Here is a 19658-nt window from a genome sequence, read left to right as displayed (position 1 = left end):
CCTTTTCTTCCCAGAACTTTTCTGCTTTTGGGGGATCCATCTCCAAACCCCTTTTGTTCCCAGAATTTCTGCTCTTAAAGGATCCATCCCCAAACCCCTTTTGTTCCCCAAATTTTCTCTTTTTAAAGGATCCATCCCCAAACCCCTTTTGTTCCCAGAATTTTCTGCTCTTAAGGATCCATCCCCAAACCCCTTTTGTTCCCAGAATTTTCTGCTTTTGAGGATCCATCCCCAAACCCCTTTTGTTCCCAGAATTTTCTGCTTTTAAAGGATCCATCCCCAAACCCCTTTTGTTCCCCAAATTTTCTGCTTTTAAAGGATCCATCCCCAAACCCCTTTTGTTCCCAGAATTTTCTGCTCTTAAAGGATCCATCCCCAAACCCCTTTTGTTCCCAGAATTTTCTGCTTTTAAAGGATCCATCCCCAAACCCCTTTTGTTCCCAGAATTTTCTGCTTTTAGAGGATCCATCCCCAAACTTCTTCCCAGAATTTTCTGCTTTTAAAGGATCCATCCCCAAACCCCTTTTCTTCCCAGAATTTTCTGCTTTTGGGGGATCCATCTCCAAACCCCTTTTGTTCCCAGAATTTTCTGCTTTTAAAGGATCCATCCCCAAACCCCTTTTCTTCCCAGAATTTTCTGCTTTTAAAGGATCCATCCCCAAACCCCTTTTGTTCCCAGAATTTTCTCTGCCCCTCTGTCCCAGCTTTTTGCATTTCCAGCTCCGAGCTGTCCCTAATTAACCAGAGGTCTAACGAAGCCTCCATGCTATTAATAACCTAATTAAACATTTAAAAGTCAGGAAAAATGTCAAGGGCAGACAACTGGATTAACATTAGAGTCAGCTGCCTTGTTTATTTCCACAATTCCTAAATATTTATTAAGGGGAGATGAGGCTTCCAAGCTTTCAGCACGAGGTGAGGCTGATGGGAAAATAAAATTTGCAAGGTTGTGGAGGAGGAATCCTGTGGAGAAACCATCTGGGAATGTGTGGGACAGGGATGGGCAGGAATGAGTCTCTGGTTTGTGAGGCCCTGAGGAATGGAACCATCTGGAAGCCAGTGAGAAATCGGGGCCTCGTTTGAAAAACCTCTCGGGGTTGGTTCTCAAAAATTTGGGGAGTTTCGTGGGGGAAAGTCTGGAAGAATTGACAGGAAAAATGTTTTTTATTAATTATTGTTTTTTAAACATTTTTGTGCTGTCACTGTCAGTGAATGCAGCCTTCACTTGATGTGCATTAATGTGGATTTATGTATTCCAGAGAGATTTTGGAATCTTGTCAGGGAATCAGGGAATTATGGAATGGGTGGGAAGGGACCTTAAATCCCATCCAGTGCCACCCCATCCATGGCAGGGACACCTCCCAGTGTCCCAGGCTGCTCCAGCCCCAGTGTCCAGCCTGGCCTGGGATATTCCAGGGATGCAGGGGCAGCCCCAGCTGGTCTGGGAATCCCTTCCCAAAATCCCACCCCAGTCTCCCTCTCCCAGGAATTCCCTCCATTCCCAGCTCTCCCAGCCTGGGATTGGATCCATCCCCACCCTGACTCTGCTCTAGGAAGGAATTTTGGGATCTGGGGGCTTCACTGGGAATCTCAGGACTCCAGGAAGGGTCTCCCTTCCCTTTTCCATCCCCCACTTCCATCAAAGATCCCTCAGGATGGATTCTGAGTGTCCCAAGTCCCAGATCCCAGATGGTTTGGGTGGGAAGGGACCTTCAATCCCATCCCATTCCAATCCCACCATCCCAGGCTGCTCCATCCCAGTGTCCAGCCTGGCCTGGGACACTGCAGGGATGCAGGGGCAGCCCCAGCTGCTCTGGCAGTTCCAGCCCAGGCAGGAATTCCTCATTGCCCAGATCCCATCCATGCCTGCCCTCTGGCACTGGGAGCCATTCCCTGGCTCCTGTCCCTGCAGGCCTTGTCCCCAGTCCCTCTGCAGCTCTCCTGGAGCCCCTCCAGGCCCTGGAATGTGCTGGAAGCTCTCCCTGGAGCCTTCTCCTCTCCAGGGGAACATTCCCAACCCTCAGCCTGTCTCCTCTCTATCCCACCTTAATTTTTTCATTATTTATTCTGCAATCACAGGTGTAAACAGAGCCCTGATTACAGAGGGAAATTCAATGTATTTATGGATATATATTCCATAATTTTCCATGCATCTCTGTGTTCTAAGTTTTGAGCTGGATGGTGACAAGAGTGTCCTTGGGCCAATACCAGCTTTTAAAAAATGTCAGAGCTCTTTCTATTGCTGTTGTCTCTTCAAGGTGAGTTGGAGATGAGCTAATCAGGAGAGAGGTGATTCCTTTTCTCTGTGAGGAGAAATGTGACACATCAGCATGTGCAGAAAGGTCTGTTTGTGAGAGGACTCTCCATGACAAAAACTACTCAAATCCAACAAATAATTCCTTTTTTTCCCTCAGGAGTGTTGTTTTCCATAGAGGTTTATCAGCAGAAATGTGACACATCAGGATGTGCACAAGGCTAATGCAGGAAGGTCTATTTGTGACAGGATTCTCCATGACAAAAAGTCCTCAAATCCAACAAATAATTCATTTTTTTTCCCTTGGAAATGTTGTTTTCCATAGAGATTTAGTAGCAGAAATTAACACATCAGCATGTGCATGAAGCTAACGCAGAAAGGTCTATTTGTGACAGGATTCTCCATGACAAAAACTCCTCAAATCCAACAAATAACTGGGGTTATTTCCCTCAGAAATGTTGTTTTCAACATTCCATAGAGGTTTATCTTCAGGAATATAACACACATCAGGATGTGCATGTTGCATGTGCAGAAAAGTCTATTTGTGACAGGATTCTCCATGACAAAAAGTCCTCAAATCCACCAAATAATTCCTTTTTTTCCCTCAGGAATGTTGTTCTCCATAGAGATTTATCAGCAGAAATGTGACACATCAGGATGTACATGTTGCTTGTGCAGAAAGTCTATTTGTGACAGGATTCTCCATGACAAAAACTACTCAAATCCAACAAATAATTCCTTTTTTTCCCTCAGGAGTGTTGTTTTCCATAGAGGTTTATCAGCAGAAATGTGACACATCAGGATGTGCACAAGGCTAATGCAGGAAGGTCTATTTGTGACAGGATTCTCCATGACAAAAACTCCTCAAATCCAACAAATAATTCATTTTTTTTCCCTTGGAAATGTTGTTTTCCATAGAGATTTAGTAGCAGAAATTAACACATCAGGATGTGCACAAGGCTAGTTCAGAATGGTCTATTTTTGACAGGATTCTCCACAAGAAAGGATCCTCAAATCCACAAATAACTGGGGTTATTTCCCTCAGAAATGTTGTTTTCAACATTCCATAGAGGTTTATCTTCAGGAATATAACACACCAGCCTGTTCATGTTGCTTGGGCAGAAAGGAATATTTTTTGAAAGGATTCTCCATGACAAAAAGTCCTCAAATCCAACAAATAATTCCTTTTTTCCCCCCAGGAATAATATTTTCCATAGAGGTTTATCAGCAGAAATTAACACATCAGCGTGTACATGAGGCTAATGCAGGAAGGCCTATTTTGGACAGGATTTTCCATGAGAAAGGATCCTCAAATCCACCAAATAATTCCTTTTTTCCCCTCAGAAATGTTATTTTCACATCCATAGAGTTTATCTCAGGAATATAACACACATCAGGATGTGCATGTTGCATGTGCAGAAAAGTCTATTTGGACAGGATTCTCCATGATAAAAGTCCTCAAATCCACCAAATAATTCCTTTTTTCCCCTCAGGAGCTCTGTTTTTCCTAGAGGTTTATGTGCAGTTTCTCTGCTTTCCTTTCTGTTCCCTAGAGCTTTAACCAGATTGAGAAGGTGGATGGGCTGAAGAGCTTGAAAAATCTGCAGAGGGTGGATCTGTCCAACAATAAAATCAACAGTCTGCAAGGCTTGGAGGAGCACGACCTGCTGGAGGAGATCAACCTGGAGGAGAACCAGGTACCAGGCTGAGCTCAGCTCCTTTAACAACACCAAATATTTGAATATTTCCAATTTTTTAACAACAAACTCCTTGAAGGGCTCCAGAAATCCTCCAGCAGTGCAAGGAAGGAATATCAGAAAAGCTGAGATATTTTCTTGTGGTGTTTCCCAGGTTGGTTCCTGGTGTCCTCTGAGCCCTTGTGGAATATCTGGGGTGGTTTTCTCTTCTCTCAGGTCCCCCCTTGGTGCTCTCACACCCTGAGGAGTTGCAGTGCTCCCCTGGGTGCCTCGGGCAGATTGTCCACGGCTCCGCTCCCTTTCCTCAATCTCTTGGAGCAGATGGAATGTGAGCACCACTGAGAGATGCAGAATTCCTCCCCTTGCCCAAAGGAAAATCCCTGGGGCAGCAGAGAGCTGGGAAATTCCTCCTTCCCCTTCTGCCAACACCTCCTCTGCCCACGGCTGGCGTCCTCTGGGGTGACAGTGATCCCCGGGGTCCCAGGATGAGGGAAGAGATGGGAAAGCTGACTCCATGCTCAGAAGGCTGATTTATTATTTTATGATCTATATTATATTAAAACTGCACTAAAAGAACAGAAGGAAGGATTCCATCAGAAGGCTGGCTGAGAATAGAAAAGGAATGAATGACAAAGGTTTGTCTGTGCCCCAGCCAGTCTGGACAGCTGGGCTGGGATTGGCCATGGATGAGAAACAACCAGGTGAGCCCAATCCCAGATCCACCTGCTGCATCCCACAGCAGCAGAGAATCCTTGGGCACAGTTTGTTCCTGAGGCCTCTCAGCTCCTCAGGAGGGAAAATCCCAAAGGATTTTTCATAGAACATGGTGGTGACACAAAACCATCAGCTGAACACAAAACCTGAGCAGTAATGAGGTGATAAATTAACAAATTGGGTTTGTGGGGTGGGGAGCTGGAAAGGATTTATCCTGAGGGGGTTGGAATCCCACTGCTCCCACAGGAATTATTAATGTTTTTATCCAAGTTATAATTTTATTCCAATTTAAATGATACCTGTTGTGTCCTGGCCATCTGTCCCAAGAGGAAAAAGTGCATTTTAAATTAACACCATGGTTATAAACAGCAGCACAATAATTAGGATTCCTCTCAGGGAACCTCAGCATTGACAGAACTCCTCCAATTCCCTCAACAAAGAACCTGTGACAACAAATCCAGCTCCAGCTCCTCCCTGAGAGGATGGAGGGAGAGGAACCTGACCTTGGATCTGTCCAAAACAACAAATCCAGCTCCAGCTCCTCCCTGAGAGGATGGAGGGAGAGGAACCTGACCCTGGATCTGTCCAAAACAACAAATCCAGCTCCAGGAAAGGATTTTTCATAGAACATGTCGGTGATAAACTGATTTAATTTGGGGGTTTTAGGGCACATTTCGTGTCCATTGGGGAAATGTCCCAGTGTTTTACTGGAAGGAGGAGATGATTCCATGAAAATCACGGAAGGGAGAGGCAGGTGGATGCCCTTGTTGAATATCTGGGGTGGTTTTCTCTTCTCTCAGGTCCCCCTTTGGTGCTCTCACACCCTGAGGAGTTGCAGTGGCTCAGGCAGGGATGAGTTTGCAGCTTTTCCACCTGGATTATTCCAGAATAATCTTAATTTTAATCCAGAATAATCTTTACTCACCCCACAGCTCTGCTGCTGCCAGGCCTCAGGGGGGTTGTTAATCCCTCCCAGCCCAATTTTATGACCACAGGTTCCTCTGAGCTCTGTTTAAAAAGTGGATTTTGTCACGCAGCACAATTTTCTCTGCTGGAAATAACAATGGCACCATCCAACTCTTTTGAATTTTGAATGCCAAGCCAAATATCCACAATGATTTTGATATTGATCTTCCAGCATCCTTAACTGAAAAAAAAAAATCAAAAAATCAATTCATGAATCACTTGGATGTCAAAGACACGTGAAAAAAAAAAGATAATTTAAGAAAAAGAAAATACACAGCAGCAGTGGAACATTTCCTGTCATTTTTCTCTCCTTGCAAGAGGATTTAATTCAAATTATTGTGTTCAGGTTGACATTTCAAGGTGCCTCAATTGCAGCAGACAGGAAACTCTCTAATTATGAACTCTCTAATTAGTGCCTCATTTATTTACCACCCCTCCTTACAGCACATTAAAAAAACTTAATCCAAACTTGCCTCTTTGAATGATGTCATTGAAACTGAGTTTTTTTTAATTTTTTAATTTTTTTTTTTAATGCTGCCTGCTGAAGAATAATTTAAAGGGGAGTTTTAATTAATTAATTAAGACATGGAGCTTACAACTACTCAAAATGAGCTTAAATTCTTGGTTTTTTATTAAAAATGGGCACAACAGGTTCAGCTGTAGTTGTCCCTTGTAAATATTCCGTGATTTTGCAGCTGTTGATGGCTGGAATTCTGGGATTTATTGCAGAAATCCACTCAAATCTCATTTAACTCAACAAAACTGTCCTGGGTGGGCTCATTCTCATCTCAAAGTGAGTTTAGAGCAGGCTGGGGTTCAGATTTATGTTTTTAGGCACTTTAAAAGGATTGAGTATAAATTAGGGACAATCTGGAGGCTTTTAGGTTCAGTTGGGCTAAAAGGGATTGAAAAGGGGCTGTGGGAGAGATGGAGAGAGGATTTTTATAGGGAAAAACAGGATTGAAAAGGGGCTCGGGGAGAGATGGAGAGAGGATTTTTACCTGGAAAAACAGGATTGAAAAGGGGCTGGGGGAGAGATGGAGAGAGGATTTTTATATGGAAAAACAGGATTGAAAAGGGGCTGTGGGAGAGATGGAGAGAGGATTTTTATATGGAAAAACAGGATTGAAAAGGGGCTGTGGGAGAGATGGAGAGAGGATTTTTATATGGAAAAACAGGATTGAAAAGGGGCCTGGGGGAGAGATGGAGAGAGGATTTTTACATTTGGGCACCAGACAGGCTGGAGCCTCTGGATCCCCTGATTTTTCCCTCTGGACAAAAATCCTGCTCCTTTTTTAACCAAGTTTATCTGCAGGATGAACTTGAACTTCAGTGAAAAGAAACTCTTATGAGGATTTATTTTATTTTTATTTTACAACTACCCATCCAGAGCAGGAATTGAAGTGCAGAATTGCCTCCCTCAGGCACATCAGCAGCACATAAAAATCCAAATTTGTCAGGGCTTGACATTTGAAAGTGCAGGTGCTTGGAAATTGCTGTGTGGATTATCCTGCTGCTCCAGCTCACAGCCAAGTCATCTCCTTTTGTGCCTGTTAAGGTGTAAAACTCCTTTTGTGATGTAGAATTGCTTTTTTTAATGCCCAGATTTGAGGAGAAGGCTTTAAAATGCTTCATTTTCCCTGCCTGGTTCTCCTGCCTTCCGTGGCTGCTGATTTTTGGGCTCTGTTTCTGTCCCTGCTCAGGTGGCTGAGCTGAGCGAGCTGAAATGGATTGAGGATCTGCCCCTCCTCAGGGTTTTAAACCTTCTGAAAAACCCTCTACAGGTAAGGGAGAGCCAAAAATGAGAGCCCAAACCTGATGGTTTGAACCCTTTCAGCCTCAGTTTCTGTCTCTAGAATGGGCAGGTCATTTGTCCTGAGTGATCCAAGACAACTCTATCCCAACCCTTGTGATTTCTAAATTTGGTGTGAATTTTACACTCATTCCCAATGCCAGAAAGAAGAAAAATATTCGAAATTATTCATTTTTTCTTGTGATTGCCAGGGTTTTATTGGCCTTTCTGAGGCTGGCACAATGAAATCAGCAGGGAAAAGTACCTGCAACAGACTGTTCCTGATTTCCCATAACCTGAGAGGATTTTCCTCCTCCTAAGCAAAGTCTGATCAAATCCCTTTCCATTTTTAAACTCCCATTTGGCCTTTTAAATTTTGTGATTCCAAACTTTGGAACAACTCAGCTCTTGCTGCAGCAGTGGAGGCTCACTTTGGGCAGTGCCTTGGGGGTAAAAAACCCTTTAATTTTGCAATGCATTGAGGCAAATTTAATTTTAGCTGGTTGGAATTCCACACTGGTTGGATGAAATGAAGAATTTTTTTGTCAGAATGGAAACTTTTCCCCTCAGGAAGAAGGCGATTATTGGCTCTCAGCGATTTTCATGTTGCTCCAAGTCACGGATCTGGATCTCAAAAAGGTCACGGTGGAAGAAAAGGTGAGAAAAAAACATTTCAGTCTGGAAGTTTTCTAAAGAAATCGTTCAAAATCCGGGCTTGGAGTTGTGGCAAACTCCTCCCCCAAAATCCTGCCTGCCAGAAATTCTGTAGGGCTGGAAACCTTTCCCTGCTGCTGCCTGAACTGGGATTTGGTTGCTGCAGGGGCTGTTTGGGGCACATTTTGTGGTCATAAAGGGAAATTTCAGTGTTTTACTGGGAGGAGGAGATGATTCCATGAAAAGCATGGAAGGGAGAGGCAGGTGGATGATCTTTTTCCAATGTCACCATTCCCAGGTGACTCCTCCCAGTCTGGCTTCTCCTCTGAAAAATTGGAATTTTTGCTGCTCTGCAGCTGTGTGGTGATAGTTGAGGAATTCTTGGGAAATTCTTCCACATGATCTGGTGGAATACACTCTAAATATCTTCATCTTCTTCATCTTCTTCTTCATCTTCTTCATCTTCATCTTCTTCATCTTCTTCCTCTTCTTCCTCTTCTTCCTCTTCTTCCTCTTCTTCCTCTTCTTGTTCTTCTTCGTCTTCATCTTCATCATCATCTTCTTCTTCATCTCCTCCTTCATCTCCTCCTTCATCTCCTCCTTCATCTCCTCCTTCATCTCCTCCGTCGTTGTCTTCTTCATCTTCTTCATCATCATCTTCTTCTTCATCAACTTCATCTTCATCTCCATCATCTCCATCGTCTCCATCGTCTCCTTCATCTCTATAATCTCCTTCATCTCCTTCTTCTCCTTCTTGTTCTTCTTCTTCGTCTTCTTCTTCATCTTCTTCTTCGTCTTCTTCTTCGTCTTCTTCTTCGTCTTCTTCTTCGTCTTCTTCGTCTTCTTCATCTTCTTCGTCTTCGTCTTCTTCGTCTTCGTCTTCTTCGTCTTCGTCTTCTTCGTCTTCGTCTTCTTCATCTTCTTCTTCTTCATCAACTTCATCTTCATCATCTCCTTCATCTCCTTCATCTCCTTCATCTCCTTCATCTCCTTCTTACTATTATTATTGATGATGATGATAATAATAACAATAACAACAACAACAATAATAATACTAATAATATTAATAATAATAATAATTTGCCTGCATTGGGCACTGAGCTATTTGCTTAGAGGATGTTGGATTGATGGAAAGAAGGAACTCTGCCTTCCATCATCCATCCCTCCATCCCTCCATCCCTCCATCCATCCATCCATCCATCCATCCATCCATCCATCCATCCATCCACCCATCCACCCATCCCTCCATCCACCCACCCACCCATCCATCCACCCACCCACCCAGCCACCCACCCAGCCATCCACCACCCCATCCATCCATCCATCCATCCAGCCACCCATCCAGCCATCCCCATCCATCCACCCATCCATCCACCAGCCACCATCCACCAGCCCATCCAGCCATCCATCCAGCCAGCCATCCAGCCATCCATCCATCCACCCATCCCCCACCATCCACCCAGCCCCCAGCCACCCATCCACCCACCCATCCACCCATCCACCCATCCACCCCATCCACCATCCATCCATCCATCCATCCCACCACCCACCCACCCCACCCACCCATCCATCCATCCATCCATCCAGCCATCCCCATCCACCACCACCCACCCACCCACCCACCATCCACCTCCTCCATCCACCCATCCATCCATCCATCCATCCATCCATCCATCCATCCATCCATCCATCCATCCATCCATCCATCCATCCATCCATCCATCCATCCATCCATCCCTCAAACCACCCTTTAATTCCCCAGATCTCTGCTCCCATCCCATCCCAGCACCAATCCCGTCCCTCAGGAGCACCAGGCCATCCTTATTCCCGGTGATCAGCACCTGGAAGCAATTCCATCACTCCTCCCATTCCTTTCCCCCCTGCCCTCATTTTGGGCCCAGGTGGATGCTGTGAACGAAGGGGCTCCTCCTCCAGAGGTCCTGGCTGCTGAAGACCACAGGACTCAGCTTCTGCACTACTCTGTGCAGCCCCAGAGCGTCCTGAACAGGTGAGTTCACATCCCGGCTGCTCCTGGCGGTGGCACTCCGGGAAAGAGGAATTCTGTCACCTTCAGAGGGACATTTTTCCCAAGGAGAGCTCCTGCAGGATTCTGTCAGCAGCCTGGGAACGAGGCTGAGCTGATTTGGTTCAAATTGATGATGGAACATCTTCGCTCACCTCTAAAGTGTGAGACAGATTGTCCACGGCTCCGCTCCCTTTCCTCAATCTCTTGGAGCAGATGGAATGTGAGCACCACTGAGAGATGCAGAATTCCTCCCCTTGCCCAAAGGAAAATCCCTGGGGCAGCAGAGAGCTGGGAAATTCCTCCTTCCCCTTCTGCCAACACCTCCTCTGCCCACTGCTGGCATCCTCTGGGGATAAAATGATTTAATTTGGGGGTTTTGGGGCACATTTCGTGTCCATCAGGGGAAATGTCCCAGTGTTTTACTGGAAAGAGGAGATGATTCCATGAAAATCACAGAAGGGAGAGGCAGGTGGATGCTCTTTTCCCAGTCTCACCCTTCCCAGGTGACTTCTCCCAGCCTTGTTTCTCCTCTGAAAAAATGGAATTTTTGCTGCTCTGCAGCTGTGTGGAGATATTTGAAGAATTCTTGGAAAATTCTTCCACATGATCTGGTGGCATACACTCTAAACATATTATTATTATTATTATTATTATTATTATTATTATTATTATTATTATTATTATTATTATTATTATTATTATTATTATTATTATTATTATTATTATTAATATGTTTTATTGCTGTTATTATTATTACTATTATTACTATTATTTATTTTGGCTACAGCGAGCACTGAGATCAACTTTTGTGCCCCACTCTCCATTTTGGTGCTGAATGAATTCATTACTGAGTAACCTGATGGAAAAATCCAGGATTTAGTAACTCAGAAATTTGTATTTTTATTGTGGCTCTGATTTCTGGGATCATCCACAACAAGCAGGAACCTTCCCAGCTCTGAGAATTCTTTTAAGAACAAAACCCCAAAGACTGATTTATTTATTTATTTTTGCGAGGATGGAGATTTCCTAAAATAACCCCACAAAATTGGCTAATTTTTCTTCTTATAAAATCCTTTCTGGAGCCACACTGGGGGGGTTCATTTGCATCTCTCTTTCTCCAGCAGGTTATCATTAATTCTGGGTCAGGGATATTTTTATTATTTCAAATCAAACCTGACAACAAAGCCAAAAGTTTTTGTGCCTGTGCTGCCGGCACAAACGTTGAATTTCCTGTAATTTTTGTCACTCTCTCAGTCTGTGTTTTTATCTGTAATTGTGTGGTGACACACCAGTGAATATTATGGGTATTTTTCCCTCCTGGAGGTGCAGGTGACATCTGAAAATGCTGCTCAGAGCGACAACGGCTCCACGGGGAGCAGAAATTGAATTTATTCTCCAGTCTGTCAGGAGGGGTTTTGGTACCTGGCACCCCATTCAAAGCGTGATTCTTTTTGGTAATTAAAATAATTAATCCTTGGAACAATTCACCAAGAGTTCTCCACAATGGGAAGGGTTTTAATCCAAAAAGGATCTCATGGAAACCCAATACTGGGCTGGAACAGGAACCAACCTGGGGAATTCCAAGTGGGATGATGACTTAAATCCTCAAAATAATCCATTTTGGCCTTAAACTATTCATCTTTCACAGCAGTGCCCACAAAGACAAAGAAATTTGAATAACGAGCCCAAAACTTTTCCAGAATCTTCTTCCAAGCTGTAGAACCCCAAACTTTGAGTGTTGGGAACCGAGGAGTTCTCAGTGTGATGAGGGACAGGATTATGGGAATGTTCTCCTGATGAAATCCTAAATCCCAGGAACCTGAGAATGTGGGGAATTGGGAATTCCATGAAGAGAATTTGAATTTTGAGCCTGAACTCATCAAGGGTTGCAATTCCTTGTAAAGGAAAGATGCCAGAGGAATTCTGCCTTTTCCATGCCTGGAACAGGAACCAACCTGGGGAATTCCAAGTGGGATTCTGTTTTTACTTCATTCTCCCACTTAGAGCTGGAAGTGGAAAATCTGAGGATTTAATCCTCAGCTCAGCACGGAGAAAATGGAGAATTTTGTATTTTTGCAGCACTTTGGGTCCTTTTTTTGTGGTTTTATTTGTGTTCAGTGAAGTTTTAATGATCTGAGTGGTATTTTTTTATTTAACTGAAGAAATTTTCCACGTTCACTGGACACAGAAGGCAACGAGATCCTGCAGGAGAGTGGAAAAATCTGTTTATTCACTTTATTCCAGCTTTATTCCAATTATCCTGCTCGTTAAAATATTCCCACCTCTGGAAAAGAGCCCAGCCCTTTAGAAAAGGCTGCAAATCAGAGTAAAAATCACATTATTCCTTTGAAAAAAGAGGTTTTAACACAGATTTTTGTGCTATTTTTACATTTAGAGCCCCTCAGTTTTTGTCCCCGCTGTGACCAAGTCGGGTTGAGCTGAAGGGGTGACAAAACCTCCTCCAAGCTTTCTGAAAAGCTGCTGAAATGTGATTTTTGGAGGTGATTTTTGGCCTCTGGTTTTCCTTCCTCGCAGCACTTTGTCCTCCTGTGACGAGCCCTACCCCATGCTGGTGCTGCTGGGCCCCGTGGCCGGGGGCAGGAGGCGGCTGTCCCTCAAAATCTGCAGGGAATTCAAAGGATTCCTCAGGTTTGGGTGAGTTCTGCTCCCTGAGATGGGGAGAAACCAGCAAAGAGGGAATTGATGCTGGATTGGTTTGTGGGGTTTGGTAAAGGAGGTAAACCTAAACCAAAGGGTTTGATGTGGGTTTGTGGGGTTGGTAAAGTAGGTAATCCTCAAAATCTGCAGGGAATTCAAAGGATTCTTCAGGTTTGGGTGAGTTCTGCTCCCTGAGATGGGGAGAAACCAGCAAAGAGGGAATTGATGCTGGATTGGTTTGTGGGGGTTGGTAAAGGAGGTAATCCAAGGGTTTGATGTGGGTTTGTGGGTTTGGTAAAGGAGGTAATCCTAAACCAAAGGGTTTGATGTGGGTTTGGTGAAGGAGGTAATCCTAAACCAAAGGGTTTGATGTGGGTTTGTGAGGTTGGTAAAGGAGGTAATCCAAGGGTTTGATTGGGGTTTGGTAAAGGAGGTAATCCTAAACCAAAGAGTTTGATGTGGGGTTTGGTGAAGGAGGTAATCCAAGGGTTTAATGTGGGGTTTGTGGGGTTGGTAAAGGAGGTAATCCTAAACCAAAGGGTTTGATGTGGGTTGGTAAAGGAGGTAATCCTAAACCAAAGGGTTTGATGAGGGTTTGTGGGGTTTGGTAAAGGAGGTTAACCTAAACCAAAGGGTTTGATGTGGGTTGGTAAAGGAGGTTAACCTAAACCAAGGGTTTGATGTGGGTTTGTGGGGTTGGTAAAGGAGGTAATCCTCAAAATCTGCAGGGAATTCAAAGGTTTCTTCAGGTTTGGGTGAGTTCTGCTCCCTGAGATGGGGAAAAACCAGCAAAGAGGGAATTGCTGCTGGATTGGTTTGTGGGGGTTGGTAAAGGAGGTAATCCTAAACCAAAGGGTTTGATGTGAGGTTGGTGAAGGAGGTAATCCTAAATCCAAGGGTTTGATGTGGGGTTGTGGGGTTGGTAAAGGAGGTAATCCAAGGGTTTGATGTGTGTTTGGTAAAGGAGGTAATCCAAGGGTTTGATGTGGGTTTGGTAAAGGAGGTAATCCAAAGGGTTTGATGTGGGTTTGTGGGGGTTGGTAAAGGAGGTAATCCTAAACCAAACGGTTTGATGTGGGGTTGTGGGTTGGTAAAGGAGGTAATCCAAGAGTTTGATGTGGGTTTGTGGGGTTTGGTAGAGGTAAACCAAAGGGTTTGATGTGGATTTGTGGGGTTTGGTAAAGGAGGTAATCCTAAACCAAAGGGTTTGATGTGAGGTTGGTGAAGGAGGTAATCCAAGGGTTTGACGTGGTTTGTGGGGTTGGTGAAGGAGGTAAACCTAAACCAAAGGGTTTGACGTGGGTTTGTGGGGTTTGGTAGAGGAGGTAAACCTAAACCAAAGGATTTGATGAGGGTTGGTAAAGGAGGTAATCCAAGGTTTTGTGGGTTTGTGGGGTTGGTAAAGGAGGAAATCCAAAGGGTTTGTGGGTTGGTAAAAGAGGTAATCCTAAACCAAAGGGTTTGATGTGGGTTTGTGGGGTTTGGTAGAGGTAAACCAAAGGGTTTGATGTGGGTTTGTGGGGTTTGGTAGAGGTAAACCAAAGGGTTTGATGTGGGTTGGTAAAGGAGGTAATCCAAGGTTTTGTGGGTTTGTGGGGTAGGTAAAGGAGGTAAACCTAAACCAAAGGGTTTGATGTGGGGTTTGGTAAAGGAGGTAATCCTAAATCCAAGGGTTTGATGTGGGTTTGTGGGGTTTGGTAGAGGTAAACCAAAGGGTTTGATGTGGGGTTTGGTAAAGGAGGTAATCCAAAGGGTTTGATGTGGGTTTGGTGAAGGAGGTAATCCTAAATCCAAGGGTTTGATGTGGGTTTGTGTTCTTGAGGGTGGAGTGGTTGAGGTCAAGGAGAGGAAAGGAATTGAAATTGTCAGATTGTTTGGGAAGAAAATGAAACAAAACAACCAAATGAAAATCATAAATCAAAAGAGAAAACACACAAATGGAAAAAAAAAAAAAGAAAATTTCAAACTAAGAGAGAAAAGAAACTAATTAAAACAAACAACAAATGAAAATCACAAATCAAAACAGAAAAAAAACAAATAAAACAAAAATAAATGAAATTCACAAACCAAAACAGAACAAAGAAACTAAAACCAAGCAAACAAATGAAAATTACAAACCAAAACAGAAAACAAACAAATGAAAACAAAAAAACAAATGAAAATCACAAATCAAAAGAGAAAACAGACTAAAACAAACATACAAATGAAAATGACAAACCAAAGAGAAAACAAACAAATGGAAACAAACAAATGAAAATCACAAATCAAAACACAAAACAAATTTAAAAAAATGAAAATCACAAATCAAAACACAAAACAAATTTAAAAAAAAGAAAATCACACATCAAAACACAAAACAAAGAAATGAAAATTACAAATTAAAGCAGCAAACAAATTAAAAATAAACAAACAAAACAAAGAAAATAAACCAAAACAAAGAAATGAAATCCACAAACCAAACCAGAGAACAAACAAACTAAAATGAAACAAAGAAATAAAACCCACCAACTAGAACAAAATAAACCAAATGAAAATCACAAATCAAAACAGAAAACAAACTAAAAATAAACAAAATAAACCTCCAAAATAAACAAAAATAAACAAATGAAATCCACAAACCAAACCAGAAACCAAACAAACTATTTTTTTTTTAATTATTATTTTTTGAAGAGCATTTTTACATTGTGTGTTTTATTCCTTACAAATTCCAAGAGATTTTTTTTGGGGTTTTTTGGGGGTTTTTAGTGTTTTATCTGGTGGCTGAGGTTTCTCCTCATGGGATCACAGGAAATTCCTTTCCCTGCCTTTTTCTCACTTTAAATGCAAAACAAAAATGAGGAGAAAAATCTGATTTTTAAGCAGACCCAGACCCAGTGAATCCTTCAGGCTCTAATTGTTCCCTGCATTAATTAACTGTGAGATTTTTGAGGGTTTTTAGGGATTTTTTGGGGTTTTTTAGGGATTTTTTGGGGGTATTTTGGGTTTTTAGTGGGTTTTTAGTGTTTCACCCTGGTGGCTGAGGTTTCTCCTCATGGGATCACAGGAAATTCCTTTCCCTGCCTTTTTCCCACTTTAAATGCAAAACAAAAATGAGGAAGAAAATCTGATTTTCAAACCGACCCAGACCAGCATCCGTCAGTATCTAATTGTTCCCTGCATTAATTAACTGTGAGATTTTTGGGGTTTTTTATGGATTTTTTGGGGTTTTATGGATTTTTGGGGGTTTTGCAGGGATTTTTGGGGATTTTTTGGGTTTTTAGTGGGTTTTTAGTGTTTTATCTGGTGGCTGAGGTTTCTCCTCATGGGATCACAGAGAATTCCTTTCCCTGCCTTTTTCCCACTTTAAAGGCAAAACAAAAATGAGGAGAAAAATCTGATTTTCAAGCAGACCCAGCCCCACTGAACCCTTCAGTATTAAACTCCCACCTGCATTATTTATTTGTAGTTTGGGGTTTTTTGGGGTGATTTTTTTTGGTTTTTAGTGTTTTATCCTGCTGGGAAGCTGAGGCAGTTGAGTTTTTACTTTCCCTGCCTTTTCTCCCACTTTTCTCCCCACTTTCAGGATTTTCTGCCCCCTCCCCATTGTGCATCTGTTTAAAAATTGGAATTTTCAGCTCTTTCTTCACCTCACAGCCCAGCCCAGCTGGTTTTGCACATTTAGGATTTGACTTTCTATCATCCCCAAGCTGACAGAATTGGGGAAAAAATGGGAATTTCATCATTGCTCAGCTCATCCCGGGCTGGGCAGGGATTTATCCCCCAAACTCCCATGAAATTTCACTTTTTTGGGTGAATTTATGTGTTAATCTTTCAAACACCCAGCATTGAGAGGTGTGATTTGCACCTCTTTCTATTTCTCGCATTTCTTTGCTGCTGAAAAATAAAATTATTTCTACTTTCCCCCCCTGCTATTCCAGAGGGATTGAAACCAGATTATTTCTTTATTATCCCATAAATCTCCCAGGCCCTGCCACACCACCAGGAAGGCTTATTATGGGGAAGAGAACAAATTCGATTATTTTTTCATTTCTGAAGAAGAATTTGACAAAATGGTGCAAGCAGTAAGTACCTGACTCCTGTCCTTGTGGCTTTTTTCCTGCTCCCTCTGTCAACTCAACTTCTCTGTCCAAACCTGATTTATTTTTAATTTTTCAATTATATTTGTATTTTATGATTTATGTATTTTATTTGTATTTTATTTGTATTTTATTTGTATATTTTATTGATTTTATTTGTATTTTTATTTGTATTTATTTTTTATTATTTTGTTAATTTATTTTATTTGTATTTATTTATTTGTTTATTTTTATTTAGTATTTATTTTTTATTTCTTTATTATTTATATTTTTATTTCATTTATTTTATTTTATTAATTTTATTTAGTTTATTTTTAGTTTTATTTTTATTTATTTATTATTTTTATTTTATTTTATTTATTTATTTGTTTATTTTTATTTAGTTTTATTTATTTATTTATTTATTTCCATTTTATTTCATTTATTTTTATTTTAATTTATTTTTTTATTCGTTTATTTTTGTTTTATTTATTTTCTTATTATTTTATTTTATTTTATTTGTTTATTTTATTTTTTCTTTTTTATTTAGTTTTTTTATTTTATTTTTATTTCATTTATTTTTATTTATTTATTTTTTATTTGTTTTTGTTTTATTTTATTTACTAATTTATTATTTTTATTTTATTTAGTTTTTATTTATTTTCTTTTTATTTTATTTTATTTATCTTTTAAATTTTATTTTATTTTATTTATTTTTATTTATTTTCATTTTATTTATTTATTTATTTTTAAATTTATTTTATTTATTTTTTATTTTTATTTTATTTCATGGATTTTATGTTTTTTCTTTCCTTTATTTTATTTCATTCATTTCATTTATTTATGTTCATTTTAGATTAGGTTCTGCCGGCGGTGATGTTTATTCCCTCTCAGCTGTGGGTTTTAAGTGGCACAAAGAAATCCCAATTTCTTGTCGATTTCTGACTTTCTGTTCTGCTGTTAAATGAATTTATAGGTAGAACCCCTACGGGGCAGAATGGCCGTGGGGAAATTAAATAACAGTTTAATGTAGGAGAAAGAATTTATTCCAGGGCCACAAATAGAGACTGGGGTTATTGGGTTTATTGATTAACACTGTTTTGGGCTCATTAATGCTGATTTTGGGCTCATTAACAATGAATTTGGGCTCTCATTATTGCTGATTTTGGACTCTCATTAACGCTGATTTTGGGCTCTCAGTTACCTTATAATGAATGCTGAATTTGGGTCCTCTCATTAACGCTGATTTGGGCTCTCATTAACGCTGATTTGGGCTCTCATTAATGCTGATGTGGGCTCTCATTAATGCTGATTTTGGGCTCATTAACGCTGATTTTGGGCTCTCATTAATGCTGATTTTGGGCTCTCATTGCCCTCATTATTGCTGATTTTGGGCCCTCATTAACGCTGATTTTGGGCTCTCATTAATGCTGATTTTGGGTCCTCTCATTAACGCTGATTTTGGGCTCTCATTAATGCTGATTTTGAGCCCTCATTAATGCTGATTTTGAGCCCTCATTAATGCCGATTTTGGGCTCTCATTAACGCTGATTTTGGGCTCTCATTGCCCTCATTATTGCTGATTTTGGGCTCTCTCTAACACTGATTTTGGGCTCATTAATGCTGATTTTGGGCTCTCAGTACCATTATTAATGCTGAATTTGGGTCCTCTCATTCATGCTGATTTTGGGCTCCCATTGCCCTCATTAACGCTGATTTTGGGCTCTCATTAACGCTGATTTTGGGCCCATTAATGCAGATTTTGGGCTCTCAGTGCCCTCATTAACACTGATTTTTGGGTTCATTAACACTGATTTTGGACTCTCATTAATGCTGATTTTGGGCTCTCATTAATGCAGATTTTGGGTTCTCATTAATGCTGATTTTGAGCTCTCTCATTAATGCTGATTTTGGGCTCTCATTAATGCTGATTTTGGACTCTCATTAATGCTGATTTTAGGCTCTCATTAATGCTGATTTTGAGCTCTCTCATTAACGCTGATTTTGGGCTCTCATTATTGCTGATTTTGGGCTCTCAGTGCCTGCATTAACACTGATTTTTGGGCTCATTAACACTGATTTTGGACTCTCCCATTAACACTGATGGTGAGCTCTCAGTGCCCTCATTAATGCAAATTTTTGGCTCCCATTAACGTTGTTTTTGGGCTCATTAATGCTGATTTTAGGCTCTCAGTGCCCTCATTAACGCTGATTTTGGGCTCATTAACGCTGGTTTTGGGCTCTCATTAACACTAATTTTGGGCCCTCATTAACGCTGATTTTGGGCTCATTAATGCTGATTTTGGGCTCTCAGTGCCTTCATAATGCTGATGTTGGGCTCTCATTATTGCTGATTTTGGGCTCTCATTGCCCTCATTAACGCTGATTTTGGGCTCTCATTAACACTAATTTTGGGCCCTCATTAACGCTCATTTTGGGCTCATTACTGCAGATTTTGGGCTCTCATTGCCCTCACCAACACAGATTTAAACAGGAAGAAACTTTTTATGGAGAGAAATCCCGGAAACCCAAAGCGATCCGCTCCTTTGAGGGAGCTGTTCCCTTTGGGATATTTCCCTTGGCATGATCCTTGTTCTGAATTCCAGGGGAAATTCCTGGCAACCTACAAATACAGCGGGCAGAGCTACGGGCTGGCACGGGACACGCTGGAGTCCATAGCCATGGATGGGCTGGGCACCTGTGCCCACATGGAAATCGAGGTGAGATCACCTGGGGCACCAACTCTGCAAGGGGTGGGACAGGACAAAGGGAAGGGTCTCAGGTCGGATTTTGGGGGAAATTCCTTCCTGGGAAGGAAAATGAAGGATTGGAACAGGCACCA

The 19658-nt window shown here is 41.6% G+C and overlaps 1 protein-coding gene across 1 annotated transcript in view; it reads left to right on the top strand.

Moving 5' to 3' along the window:
• Window positions 1-19658, top strand: part of LRGUK (leucine rich repeats and guanylate kinase domain containing) — a 45640-nt gene that overhangs the window by 16043 nt on the left and 9939 nt on the right. Inside the window, exons 6-12 of the mRNA XM_050985410.1 lie at window positions 3808-3951; window positions 7335-7415; window positions 7994-8080; window positions 9979-10085; window positions 12639-12758; window positions 16726-16822; window positions 19423-19536. Coding sequence (XP_050841367.1) covers window positions 3808-3951; window positions 7335-7415; window positions 7994-8080; window positions 9979-10085; window positions 12639-12758; window positions 16726-16822; window positions 19423-19536 — 750 coding nt within the window. The remainder of the gene's footprint in view (window positions 1-3807; window positions 3952-7334; window positions 7416-7993; window positions 8081-9978; window positions 10086-12638; window positions 12759-16725; window positions 16823-19422; window positions 19537-19658) is intronic.

This window comes from Serinus canaria, chromosome 1A (genome assembly GCF_022539315.1).
Source record: "Serinus canaria isolate serCan28SL12 chromosome 1A, serCan2020, whole genome shotgun sequence".
Classification (NCBI taxonomy): domain Eukaryota; kingdom Metazoa; phylum Chordata; class Aves; order Passeriformes; family Fringillidae; genus Serinus; species Serinus canaria.
This window is presented reverse-complemented; position numbering and strand designations above follow the sequence as displayed.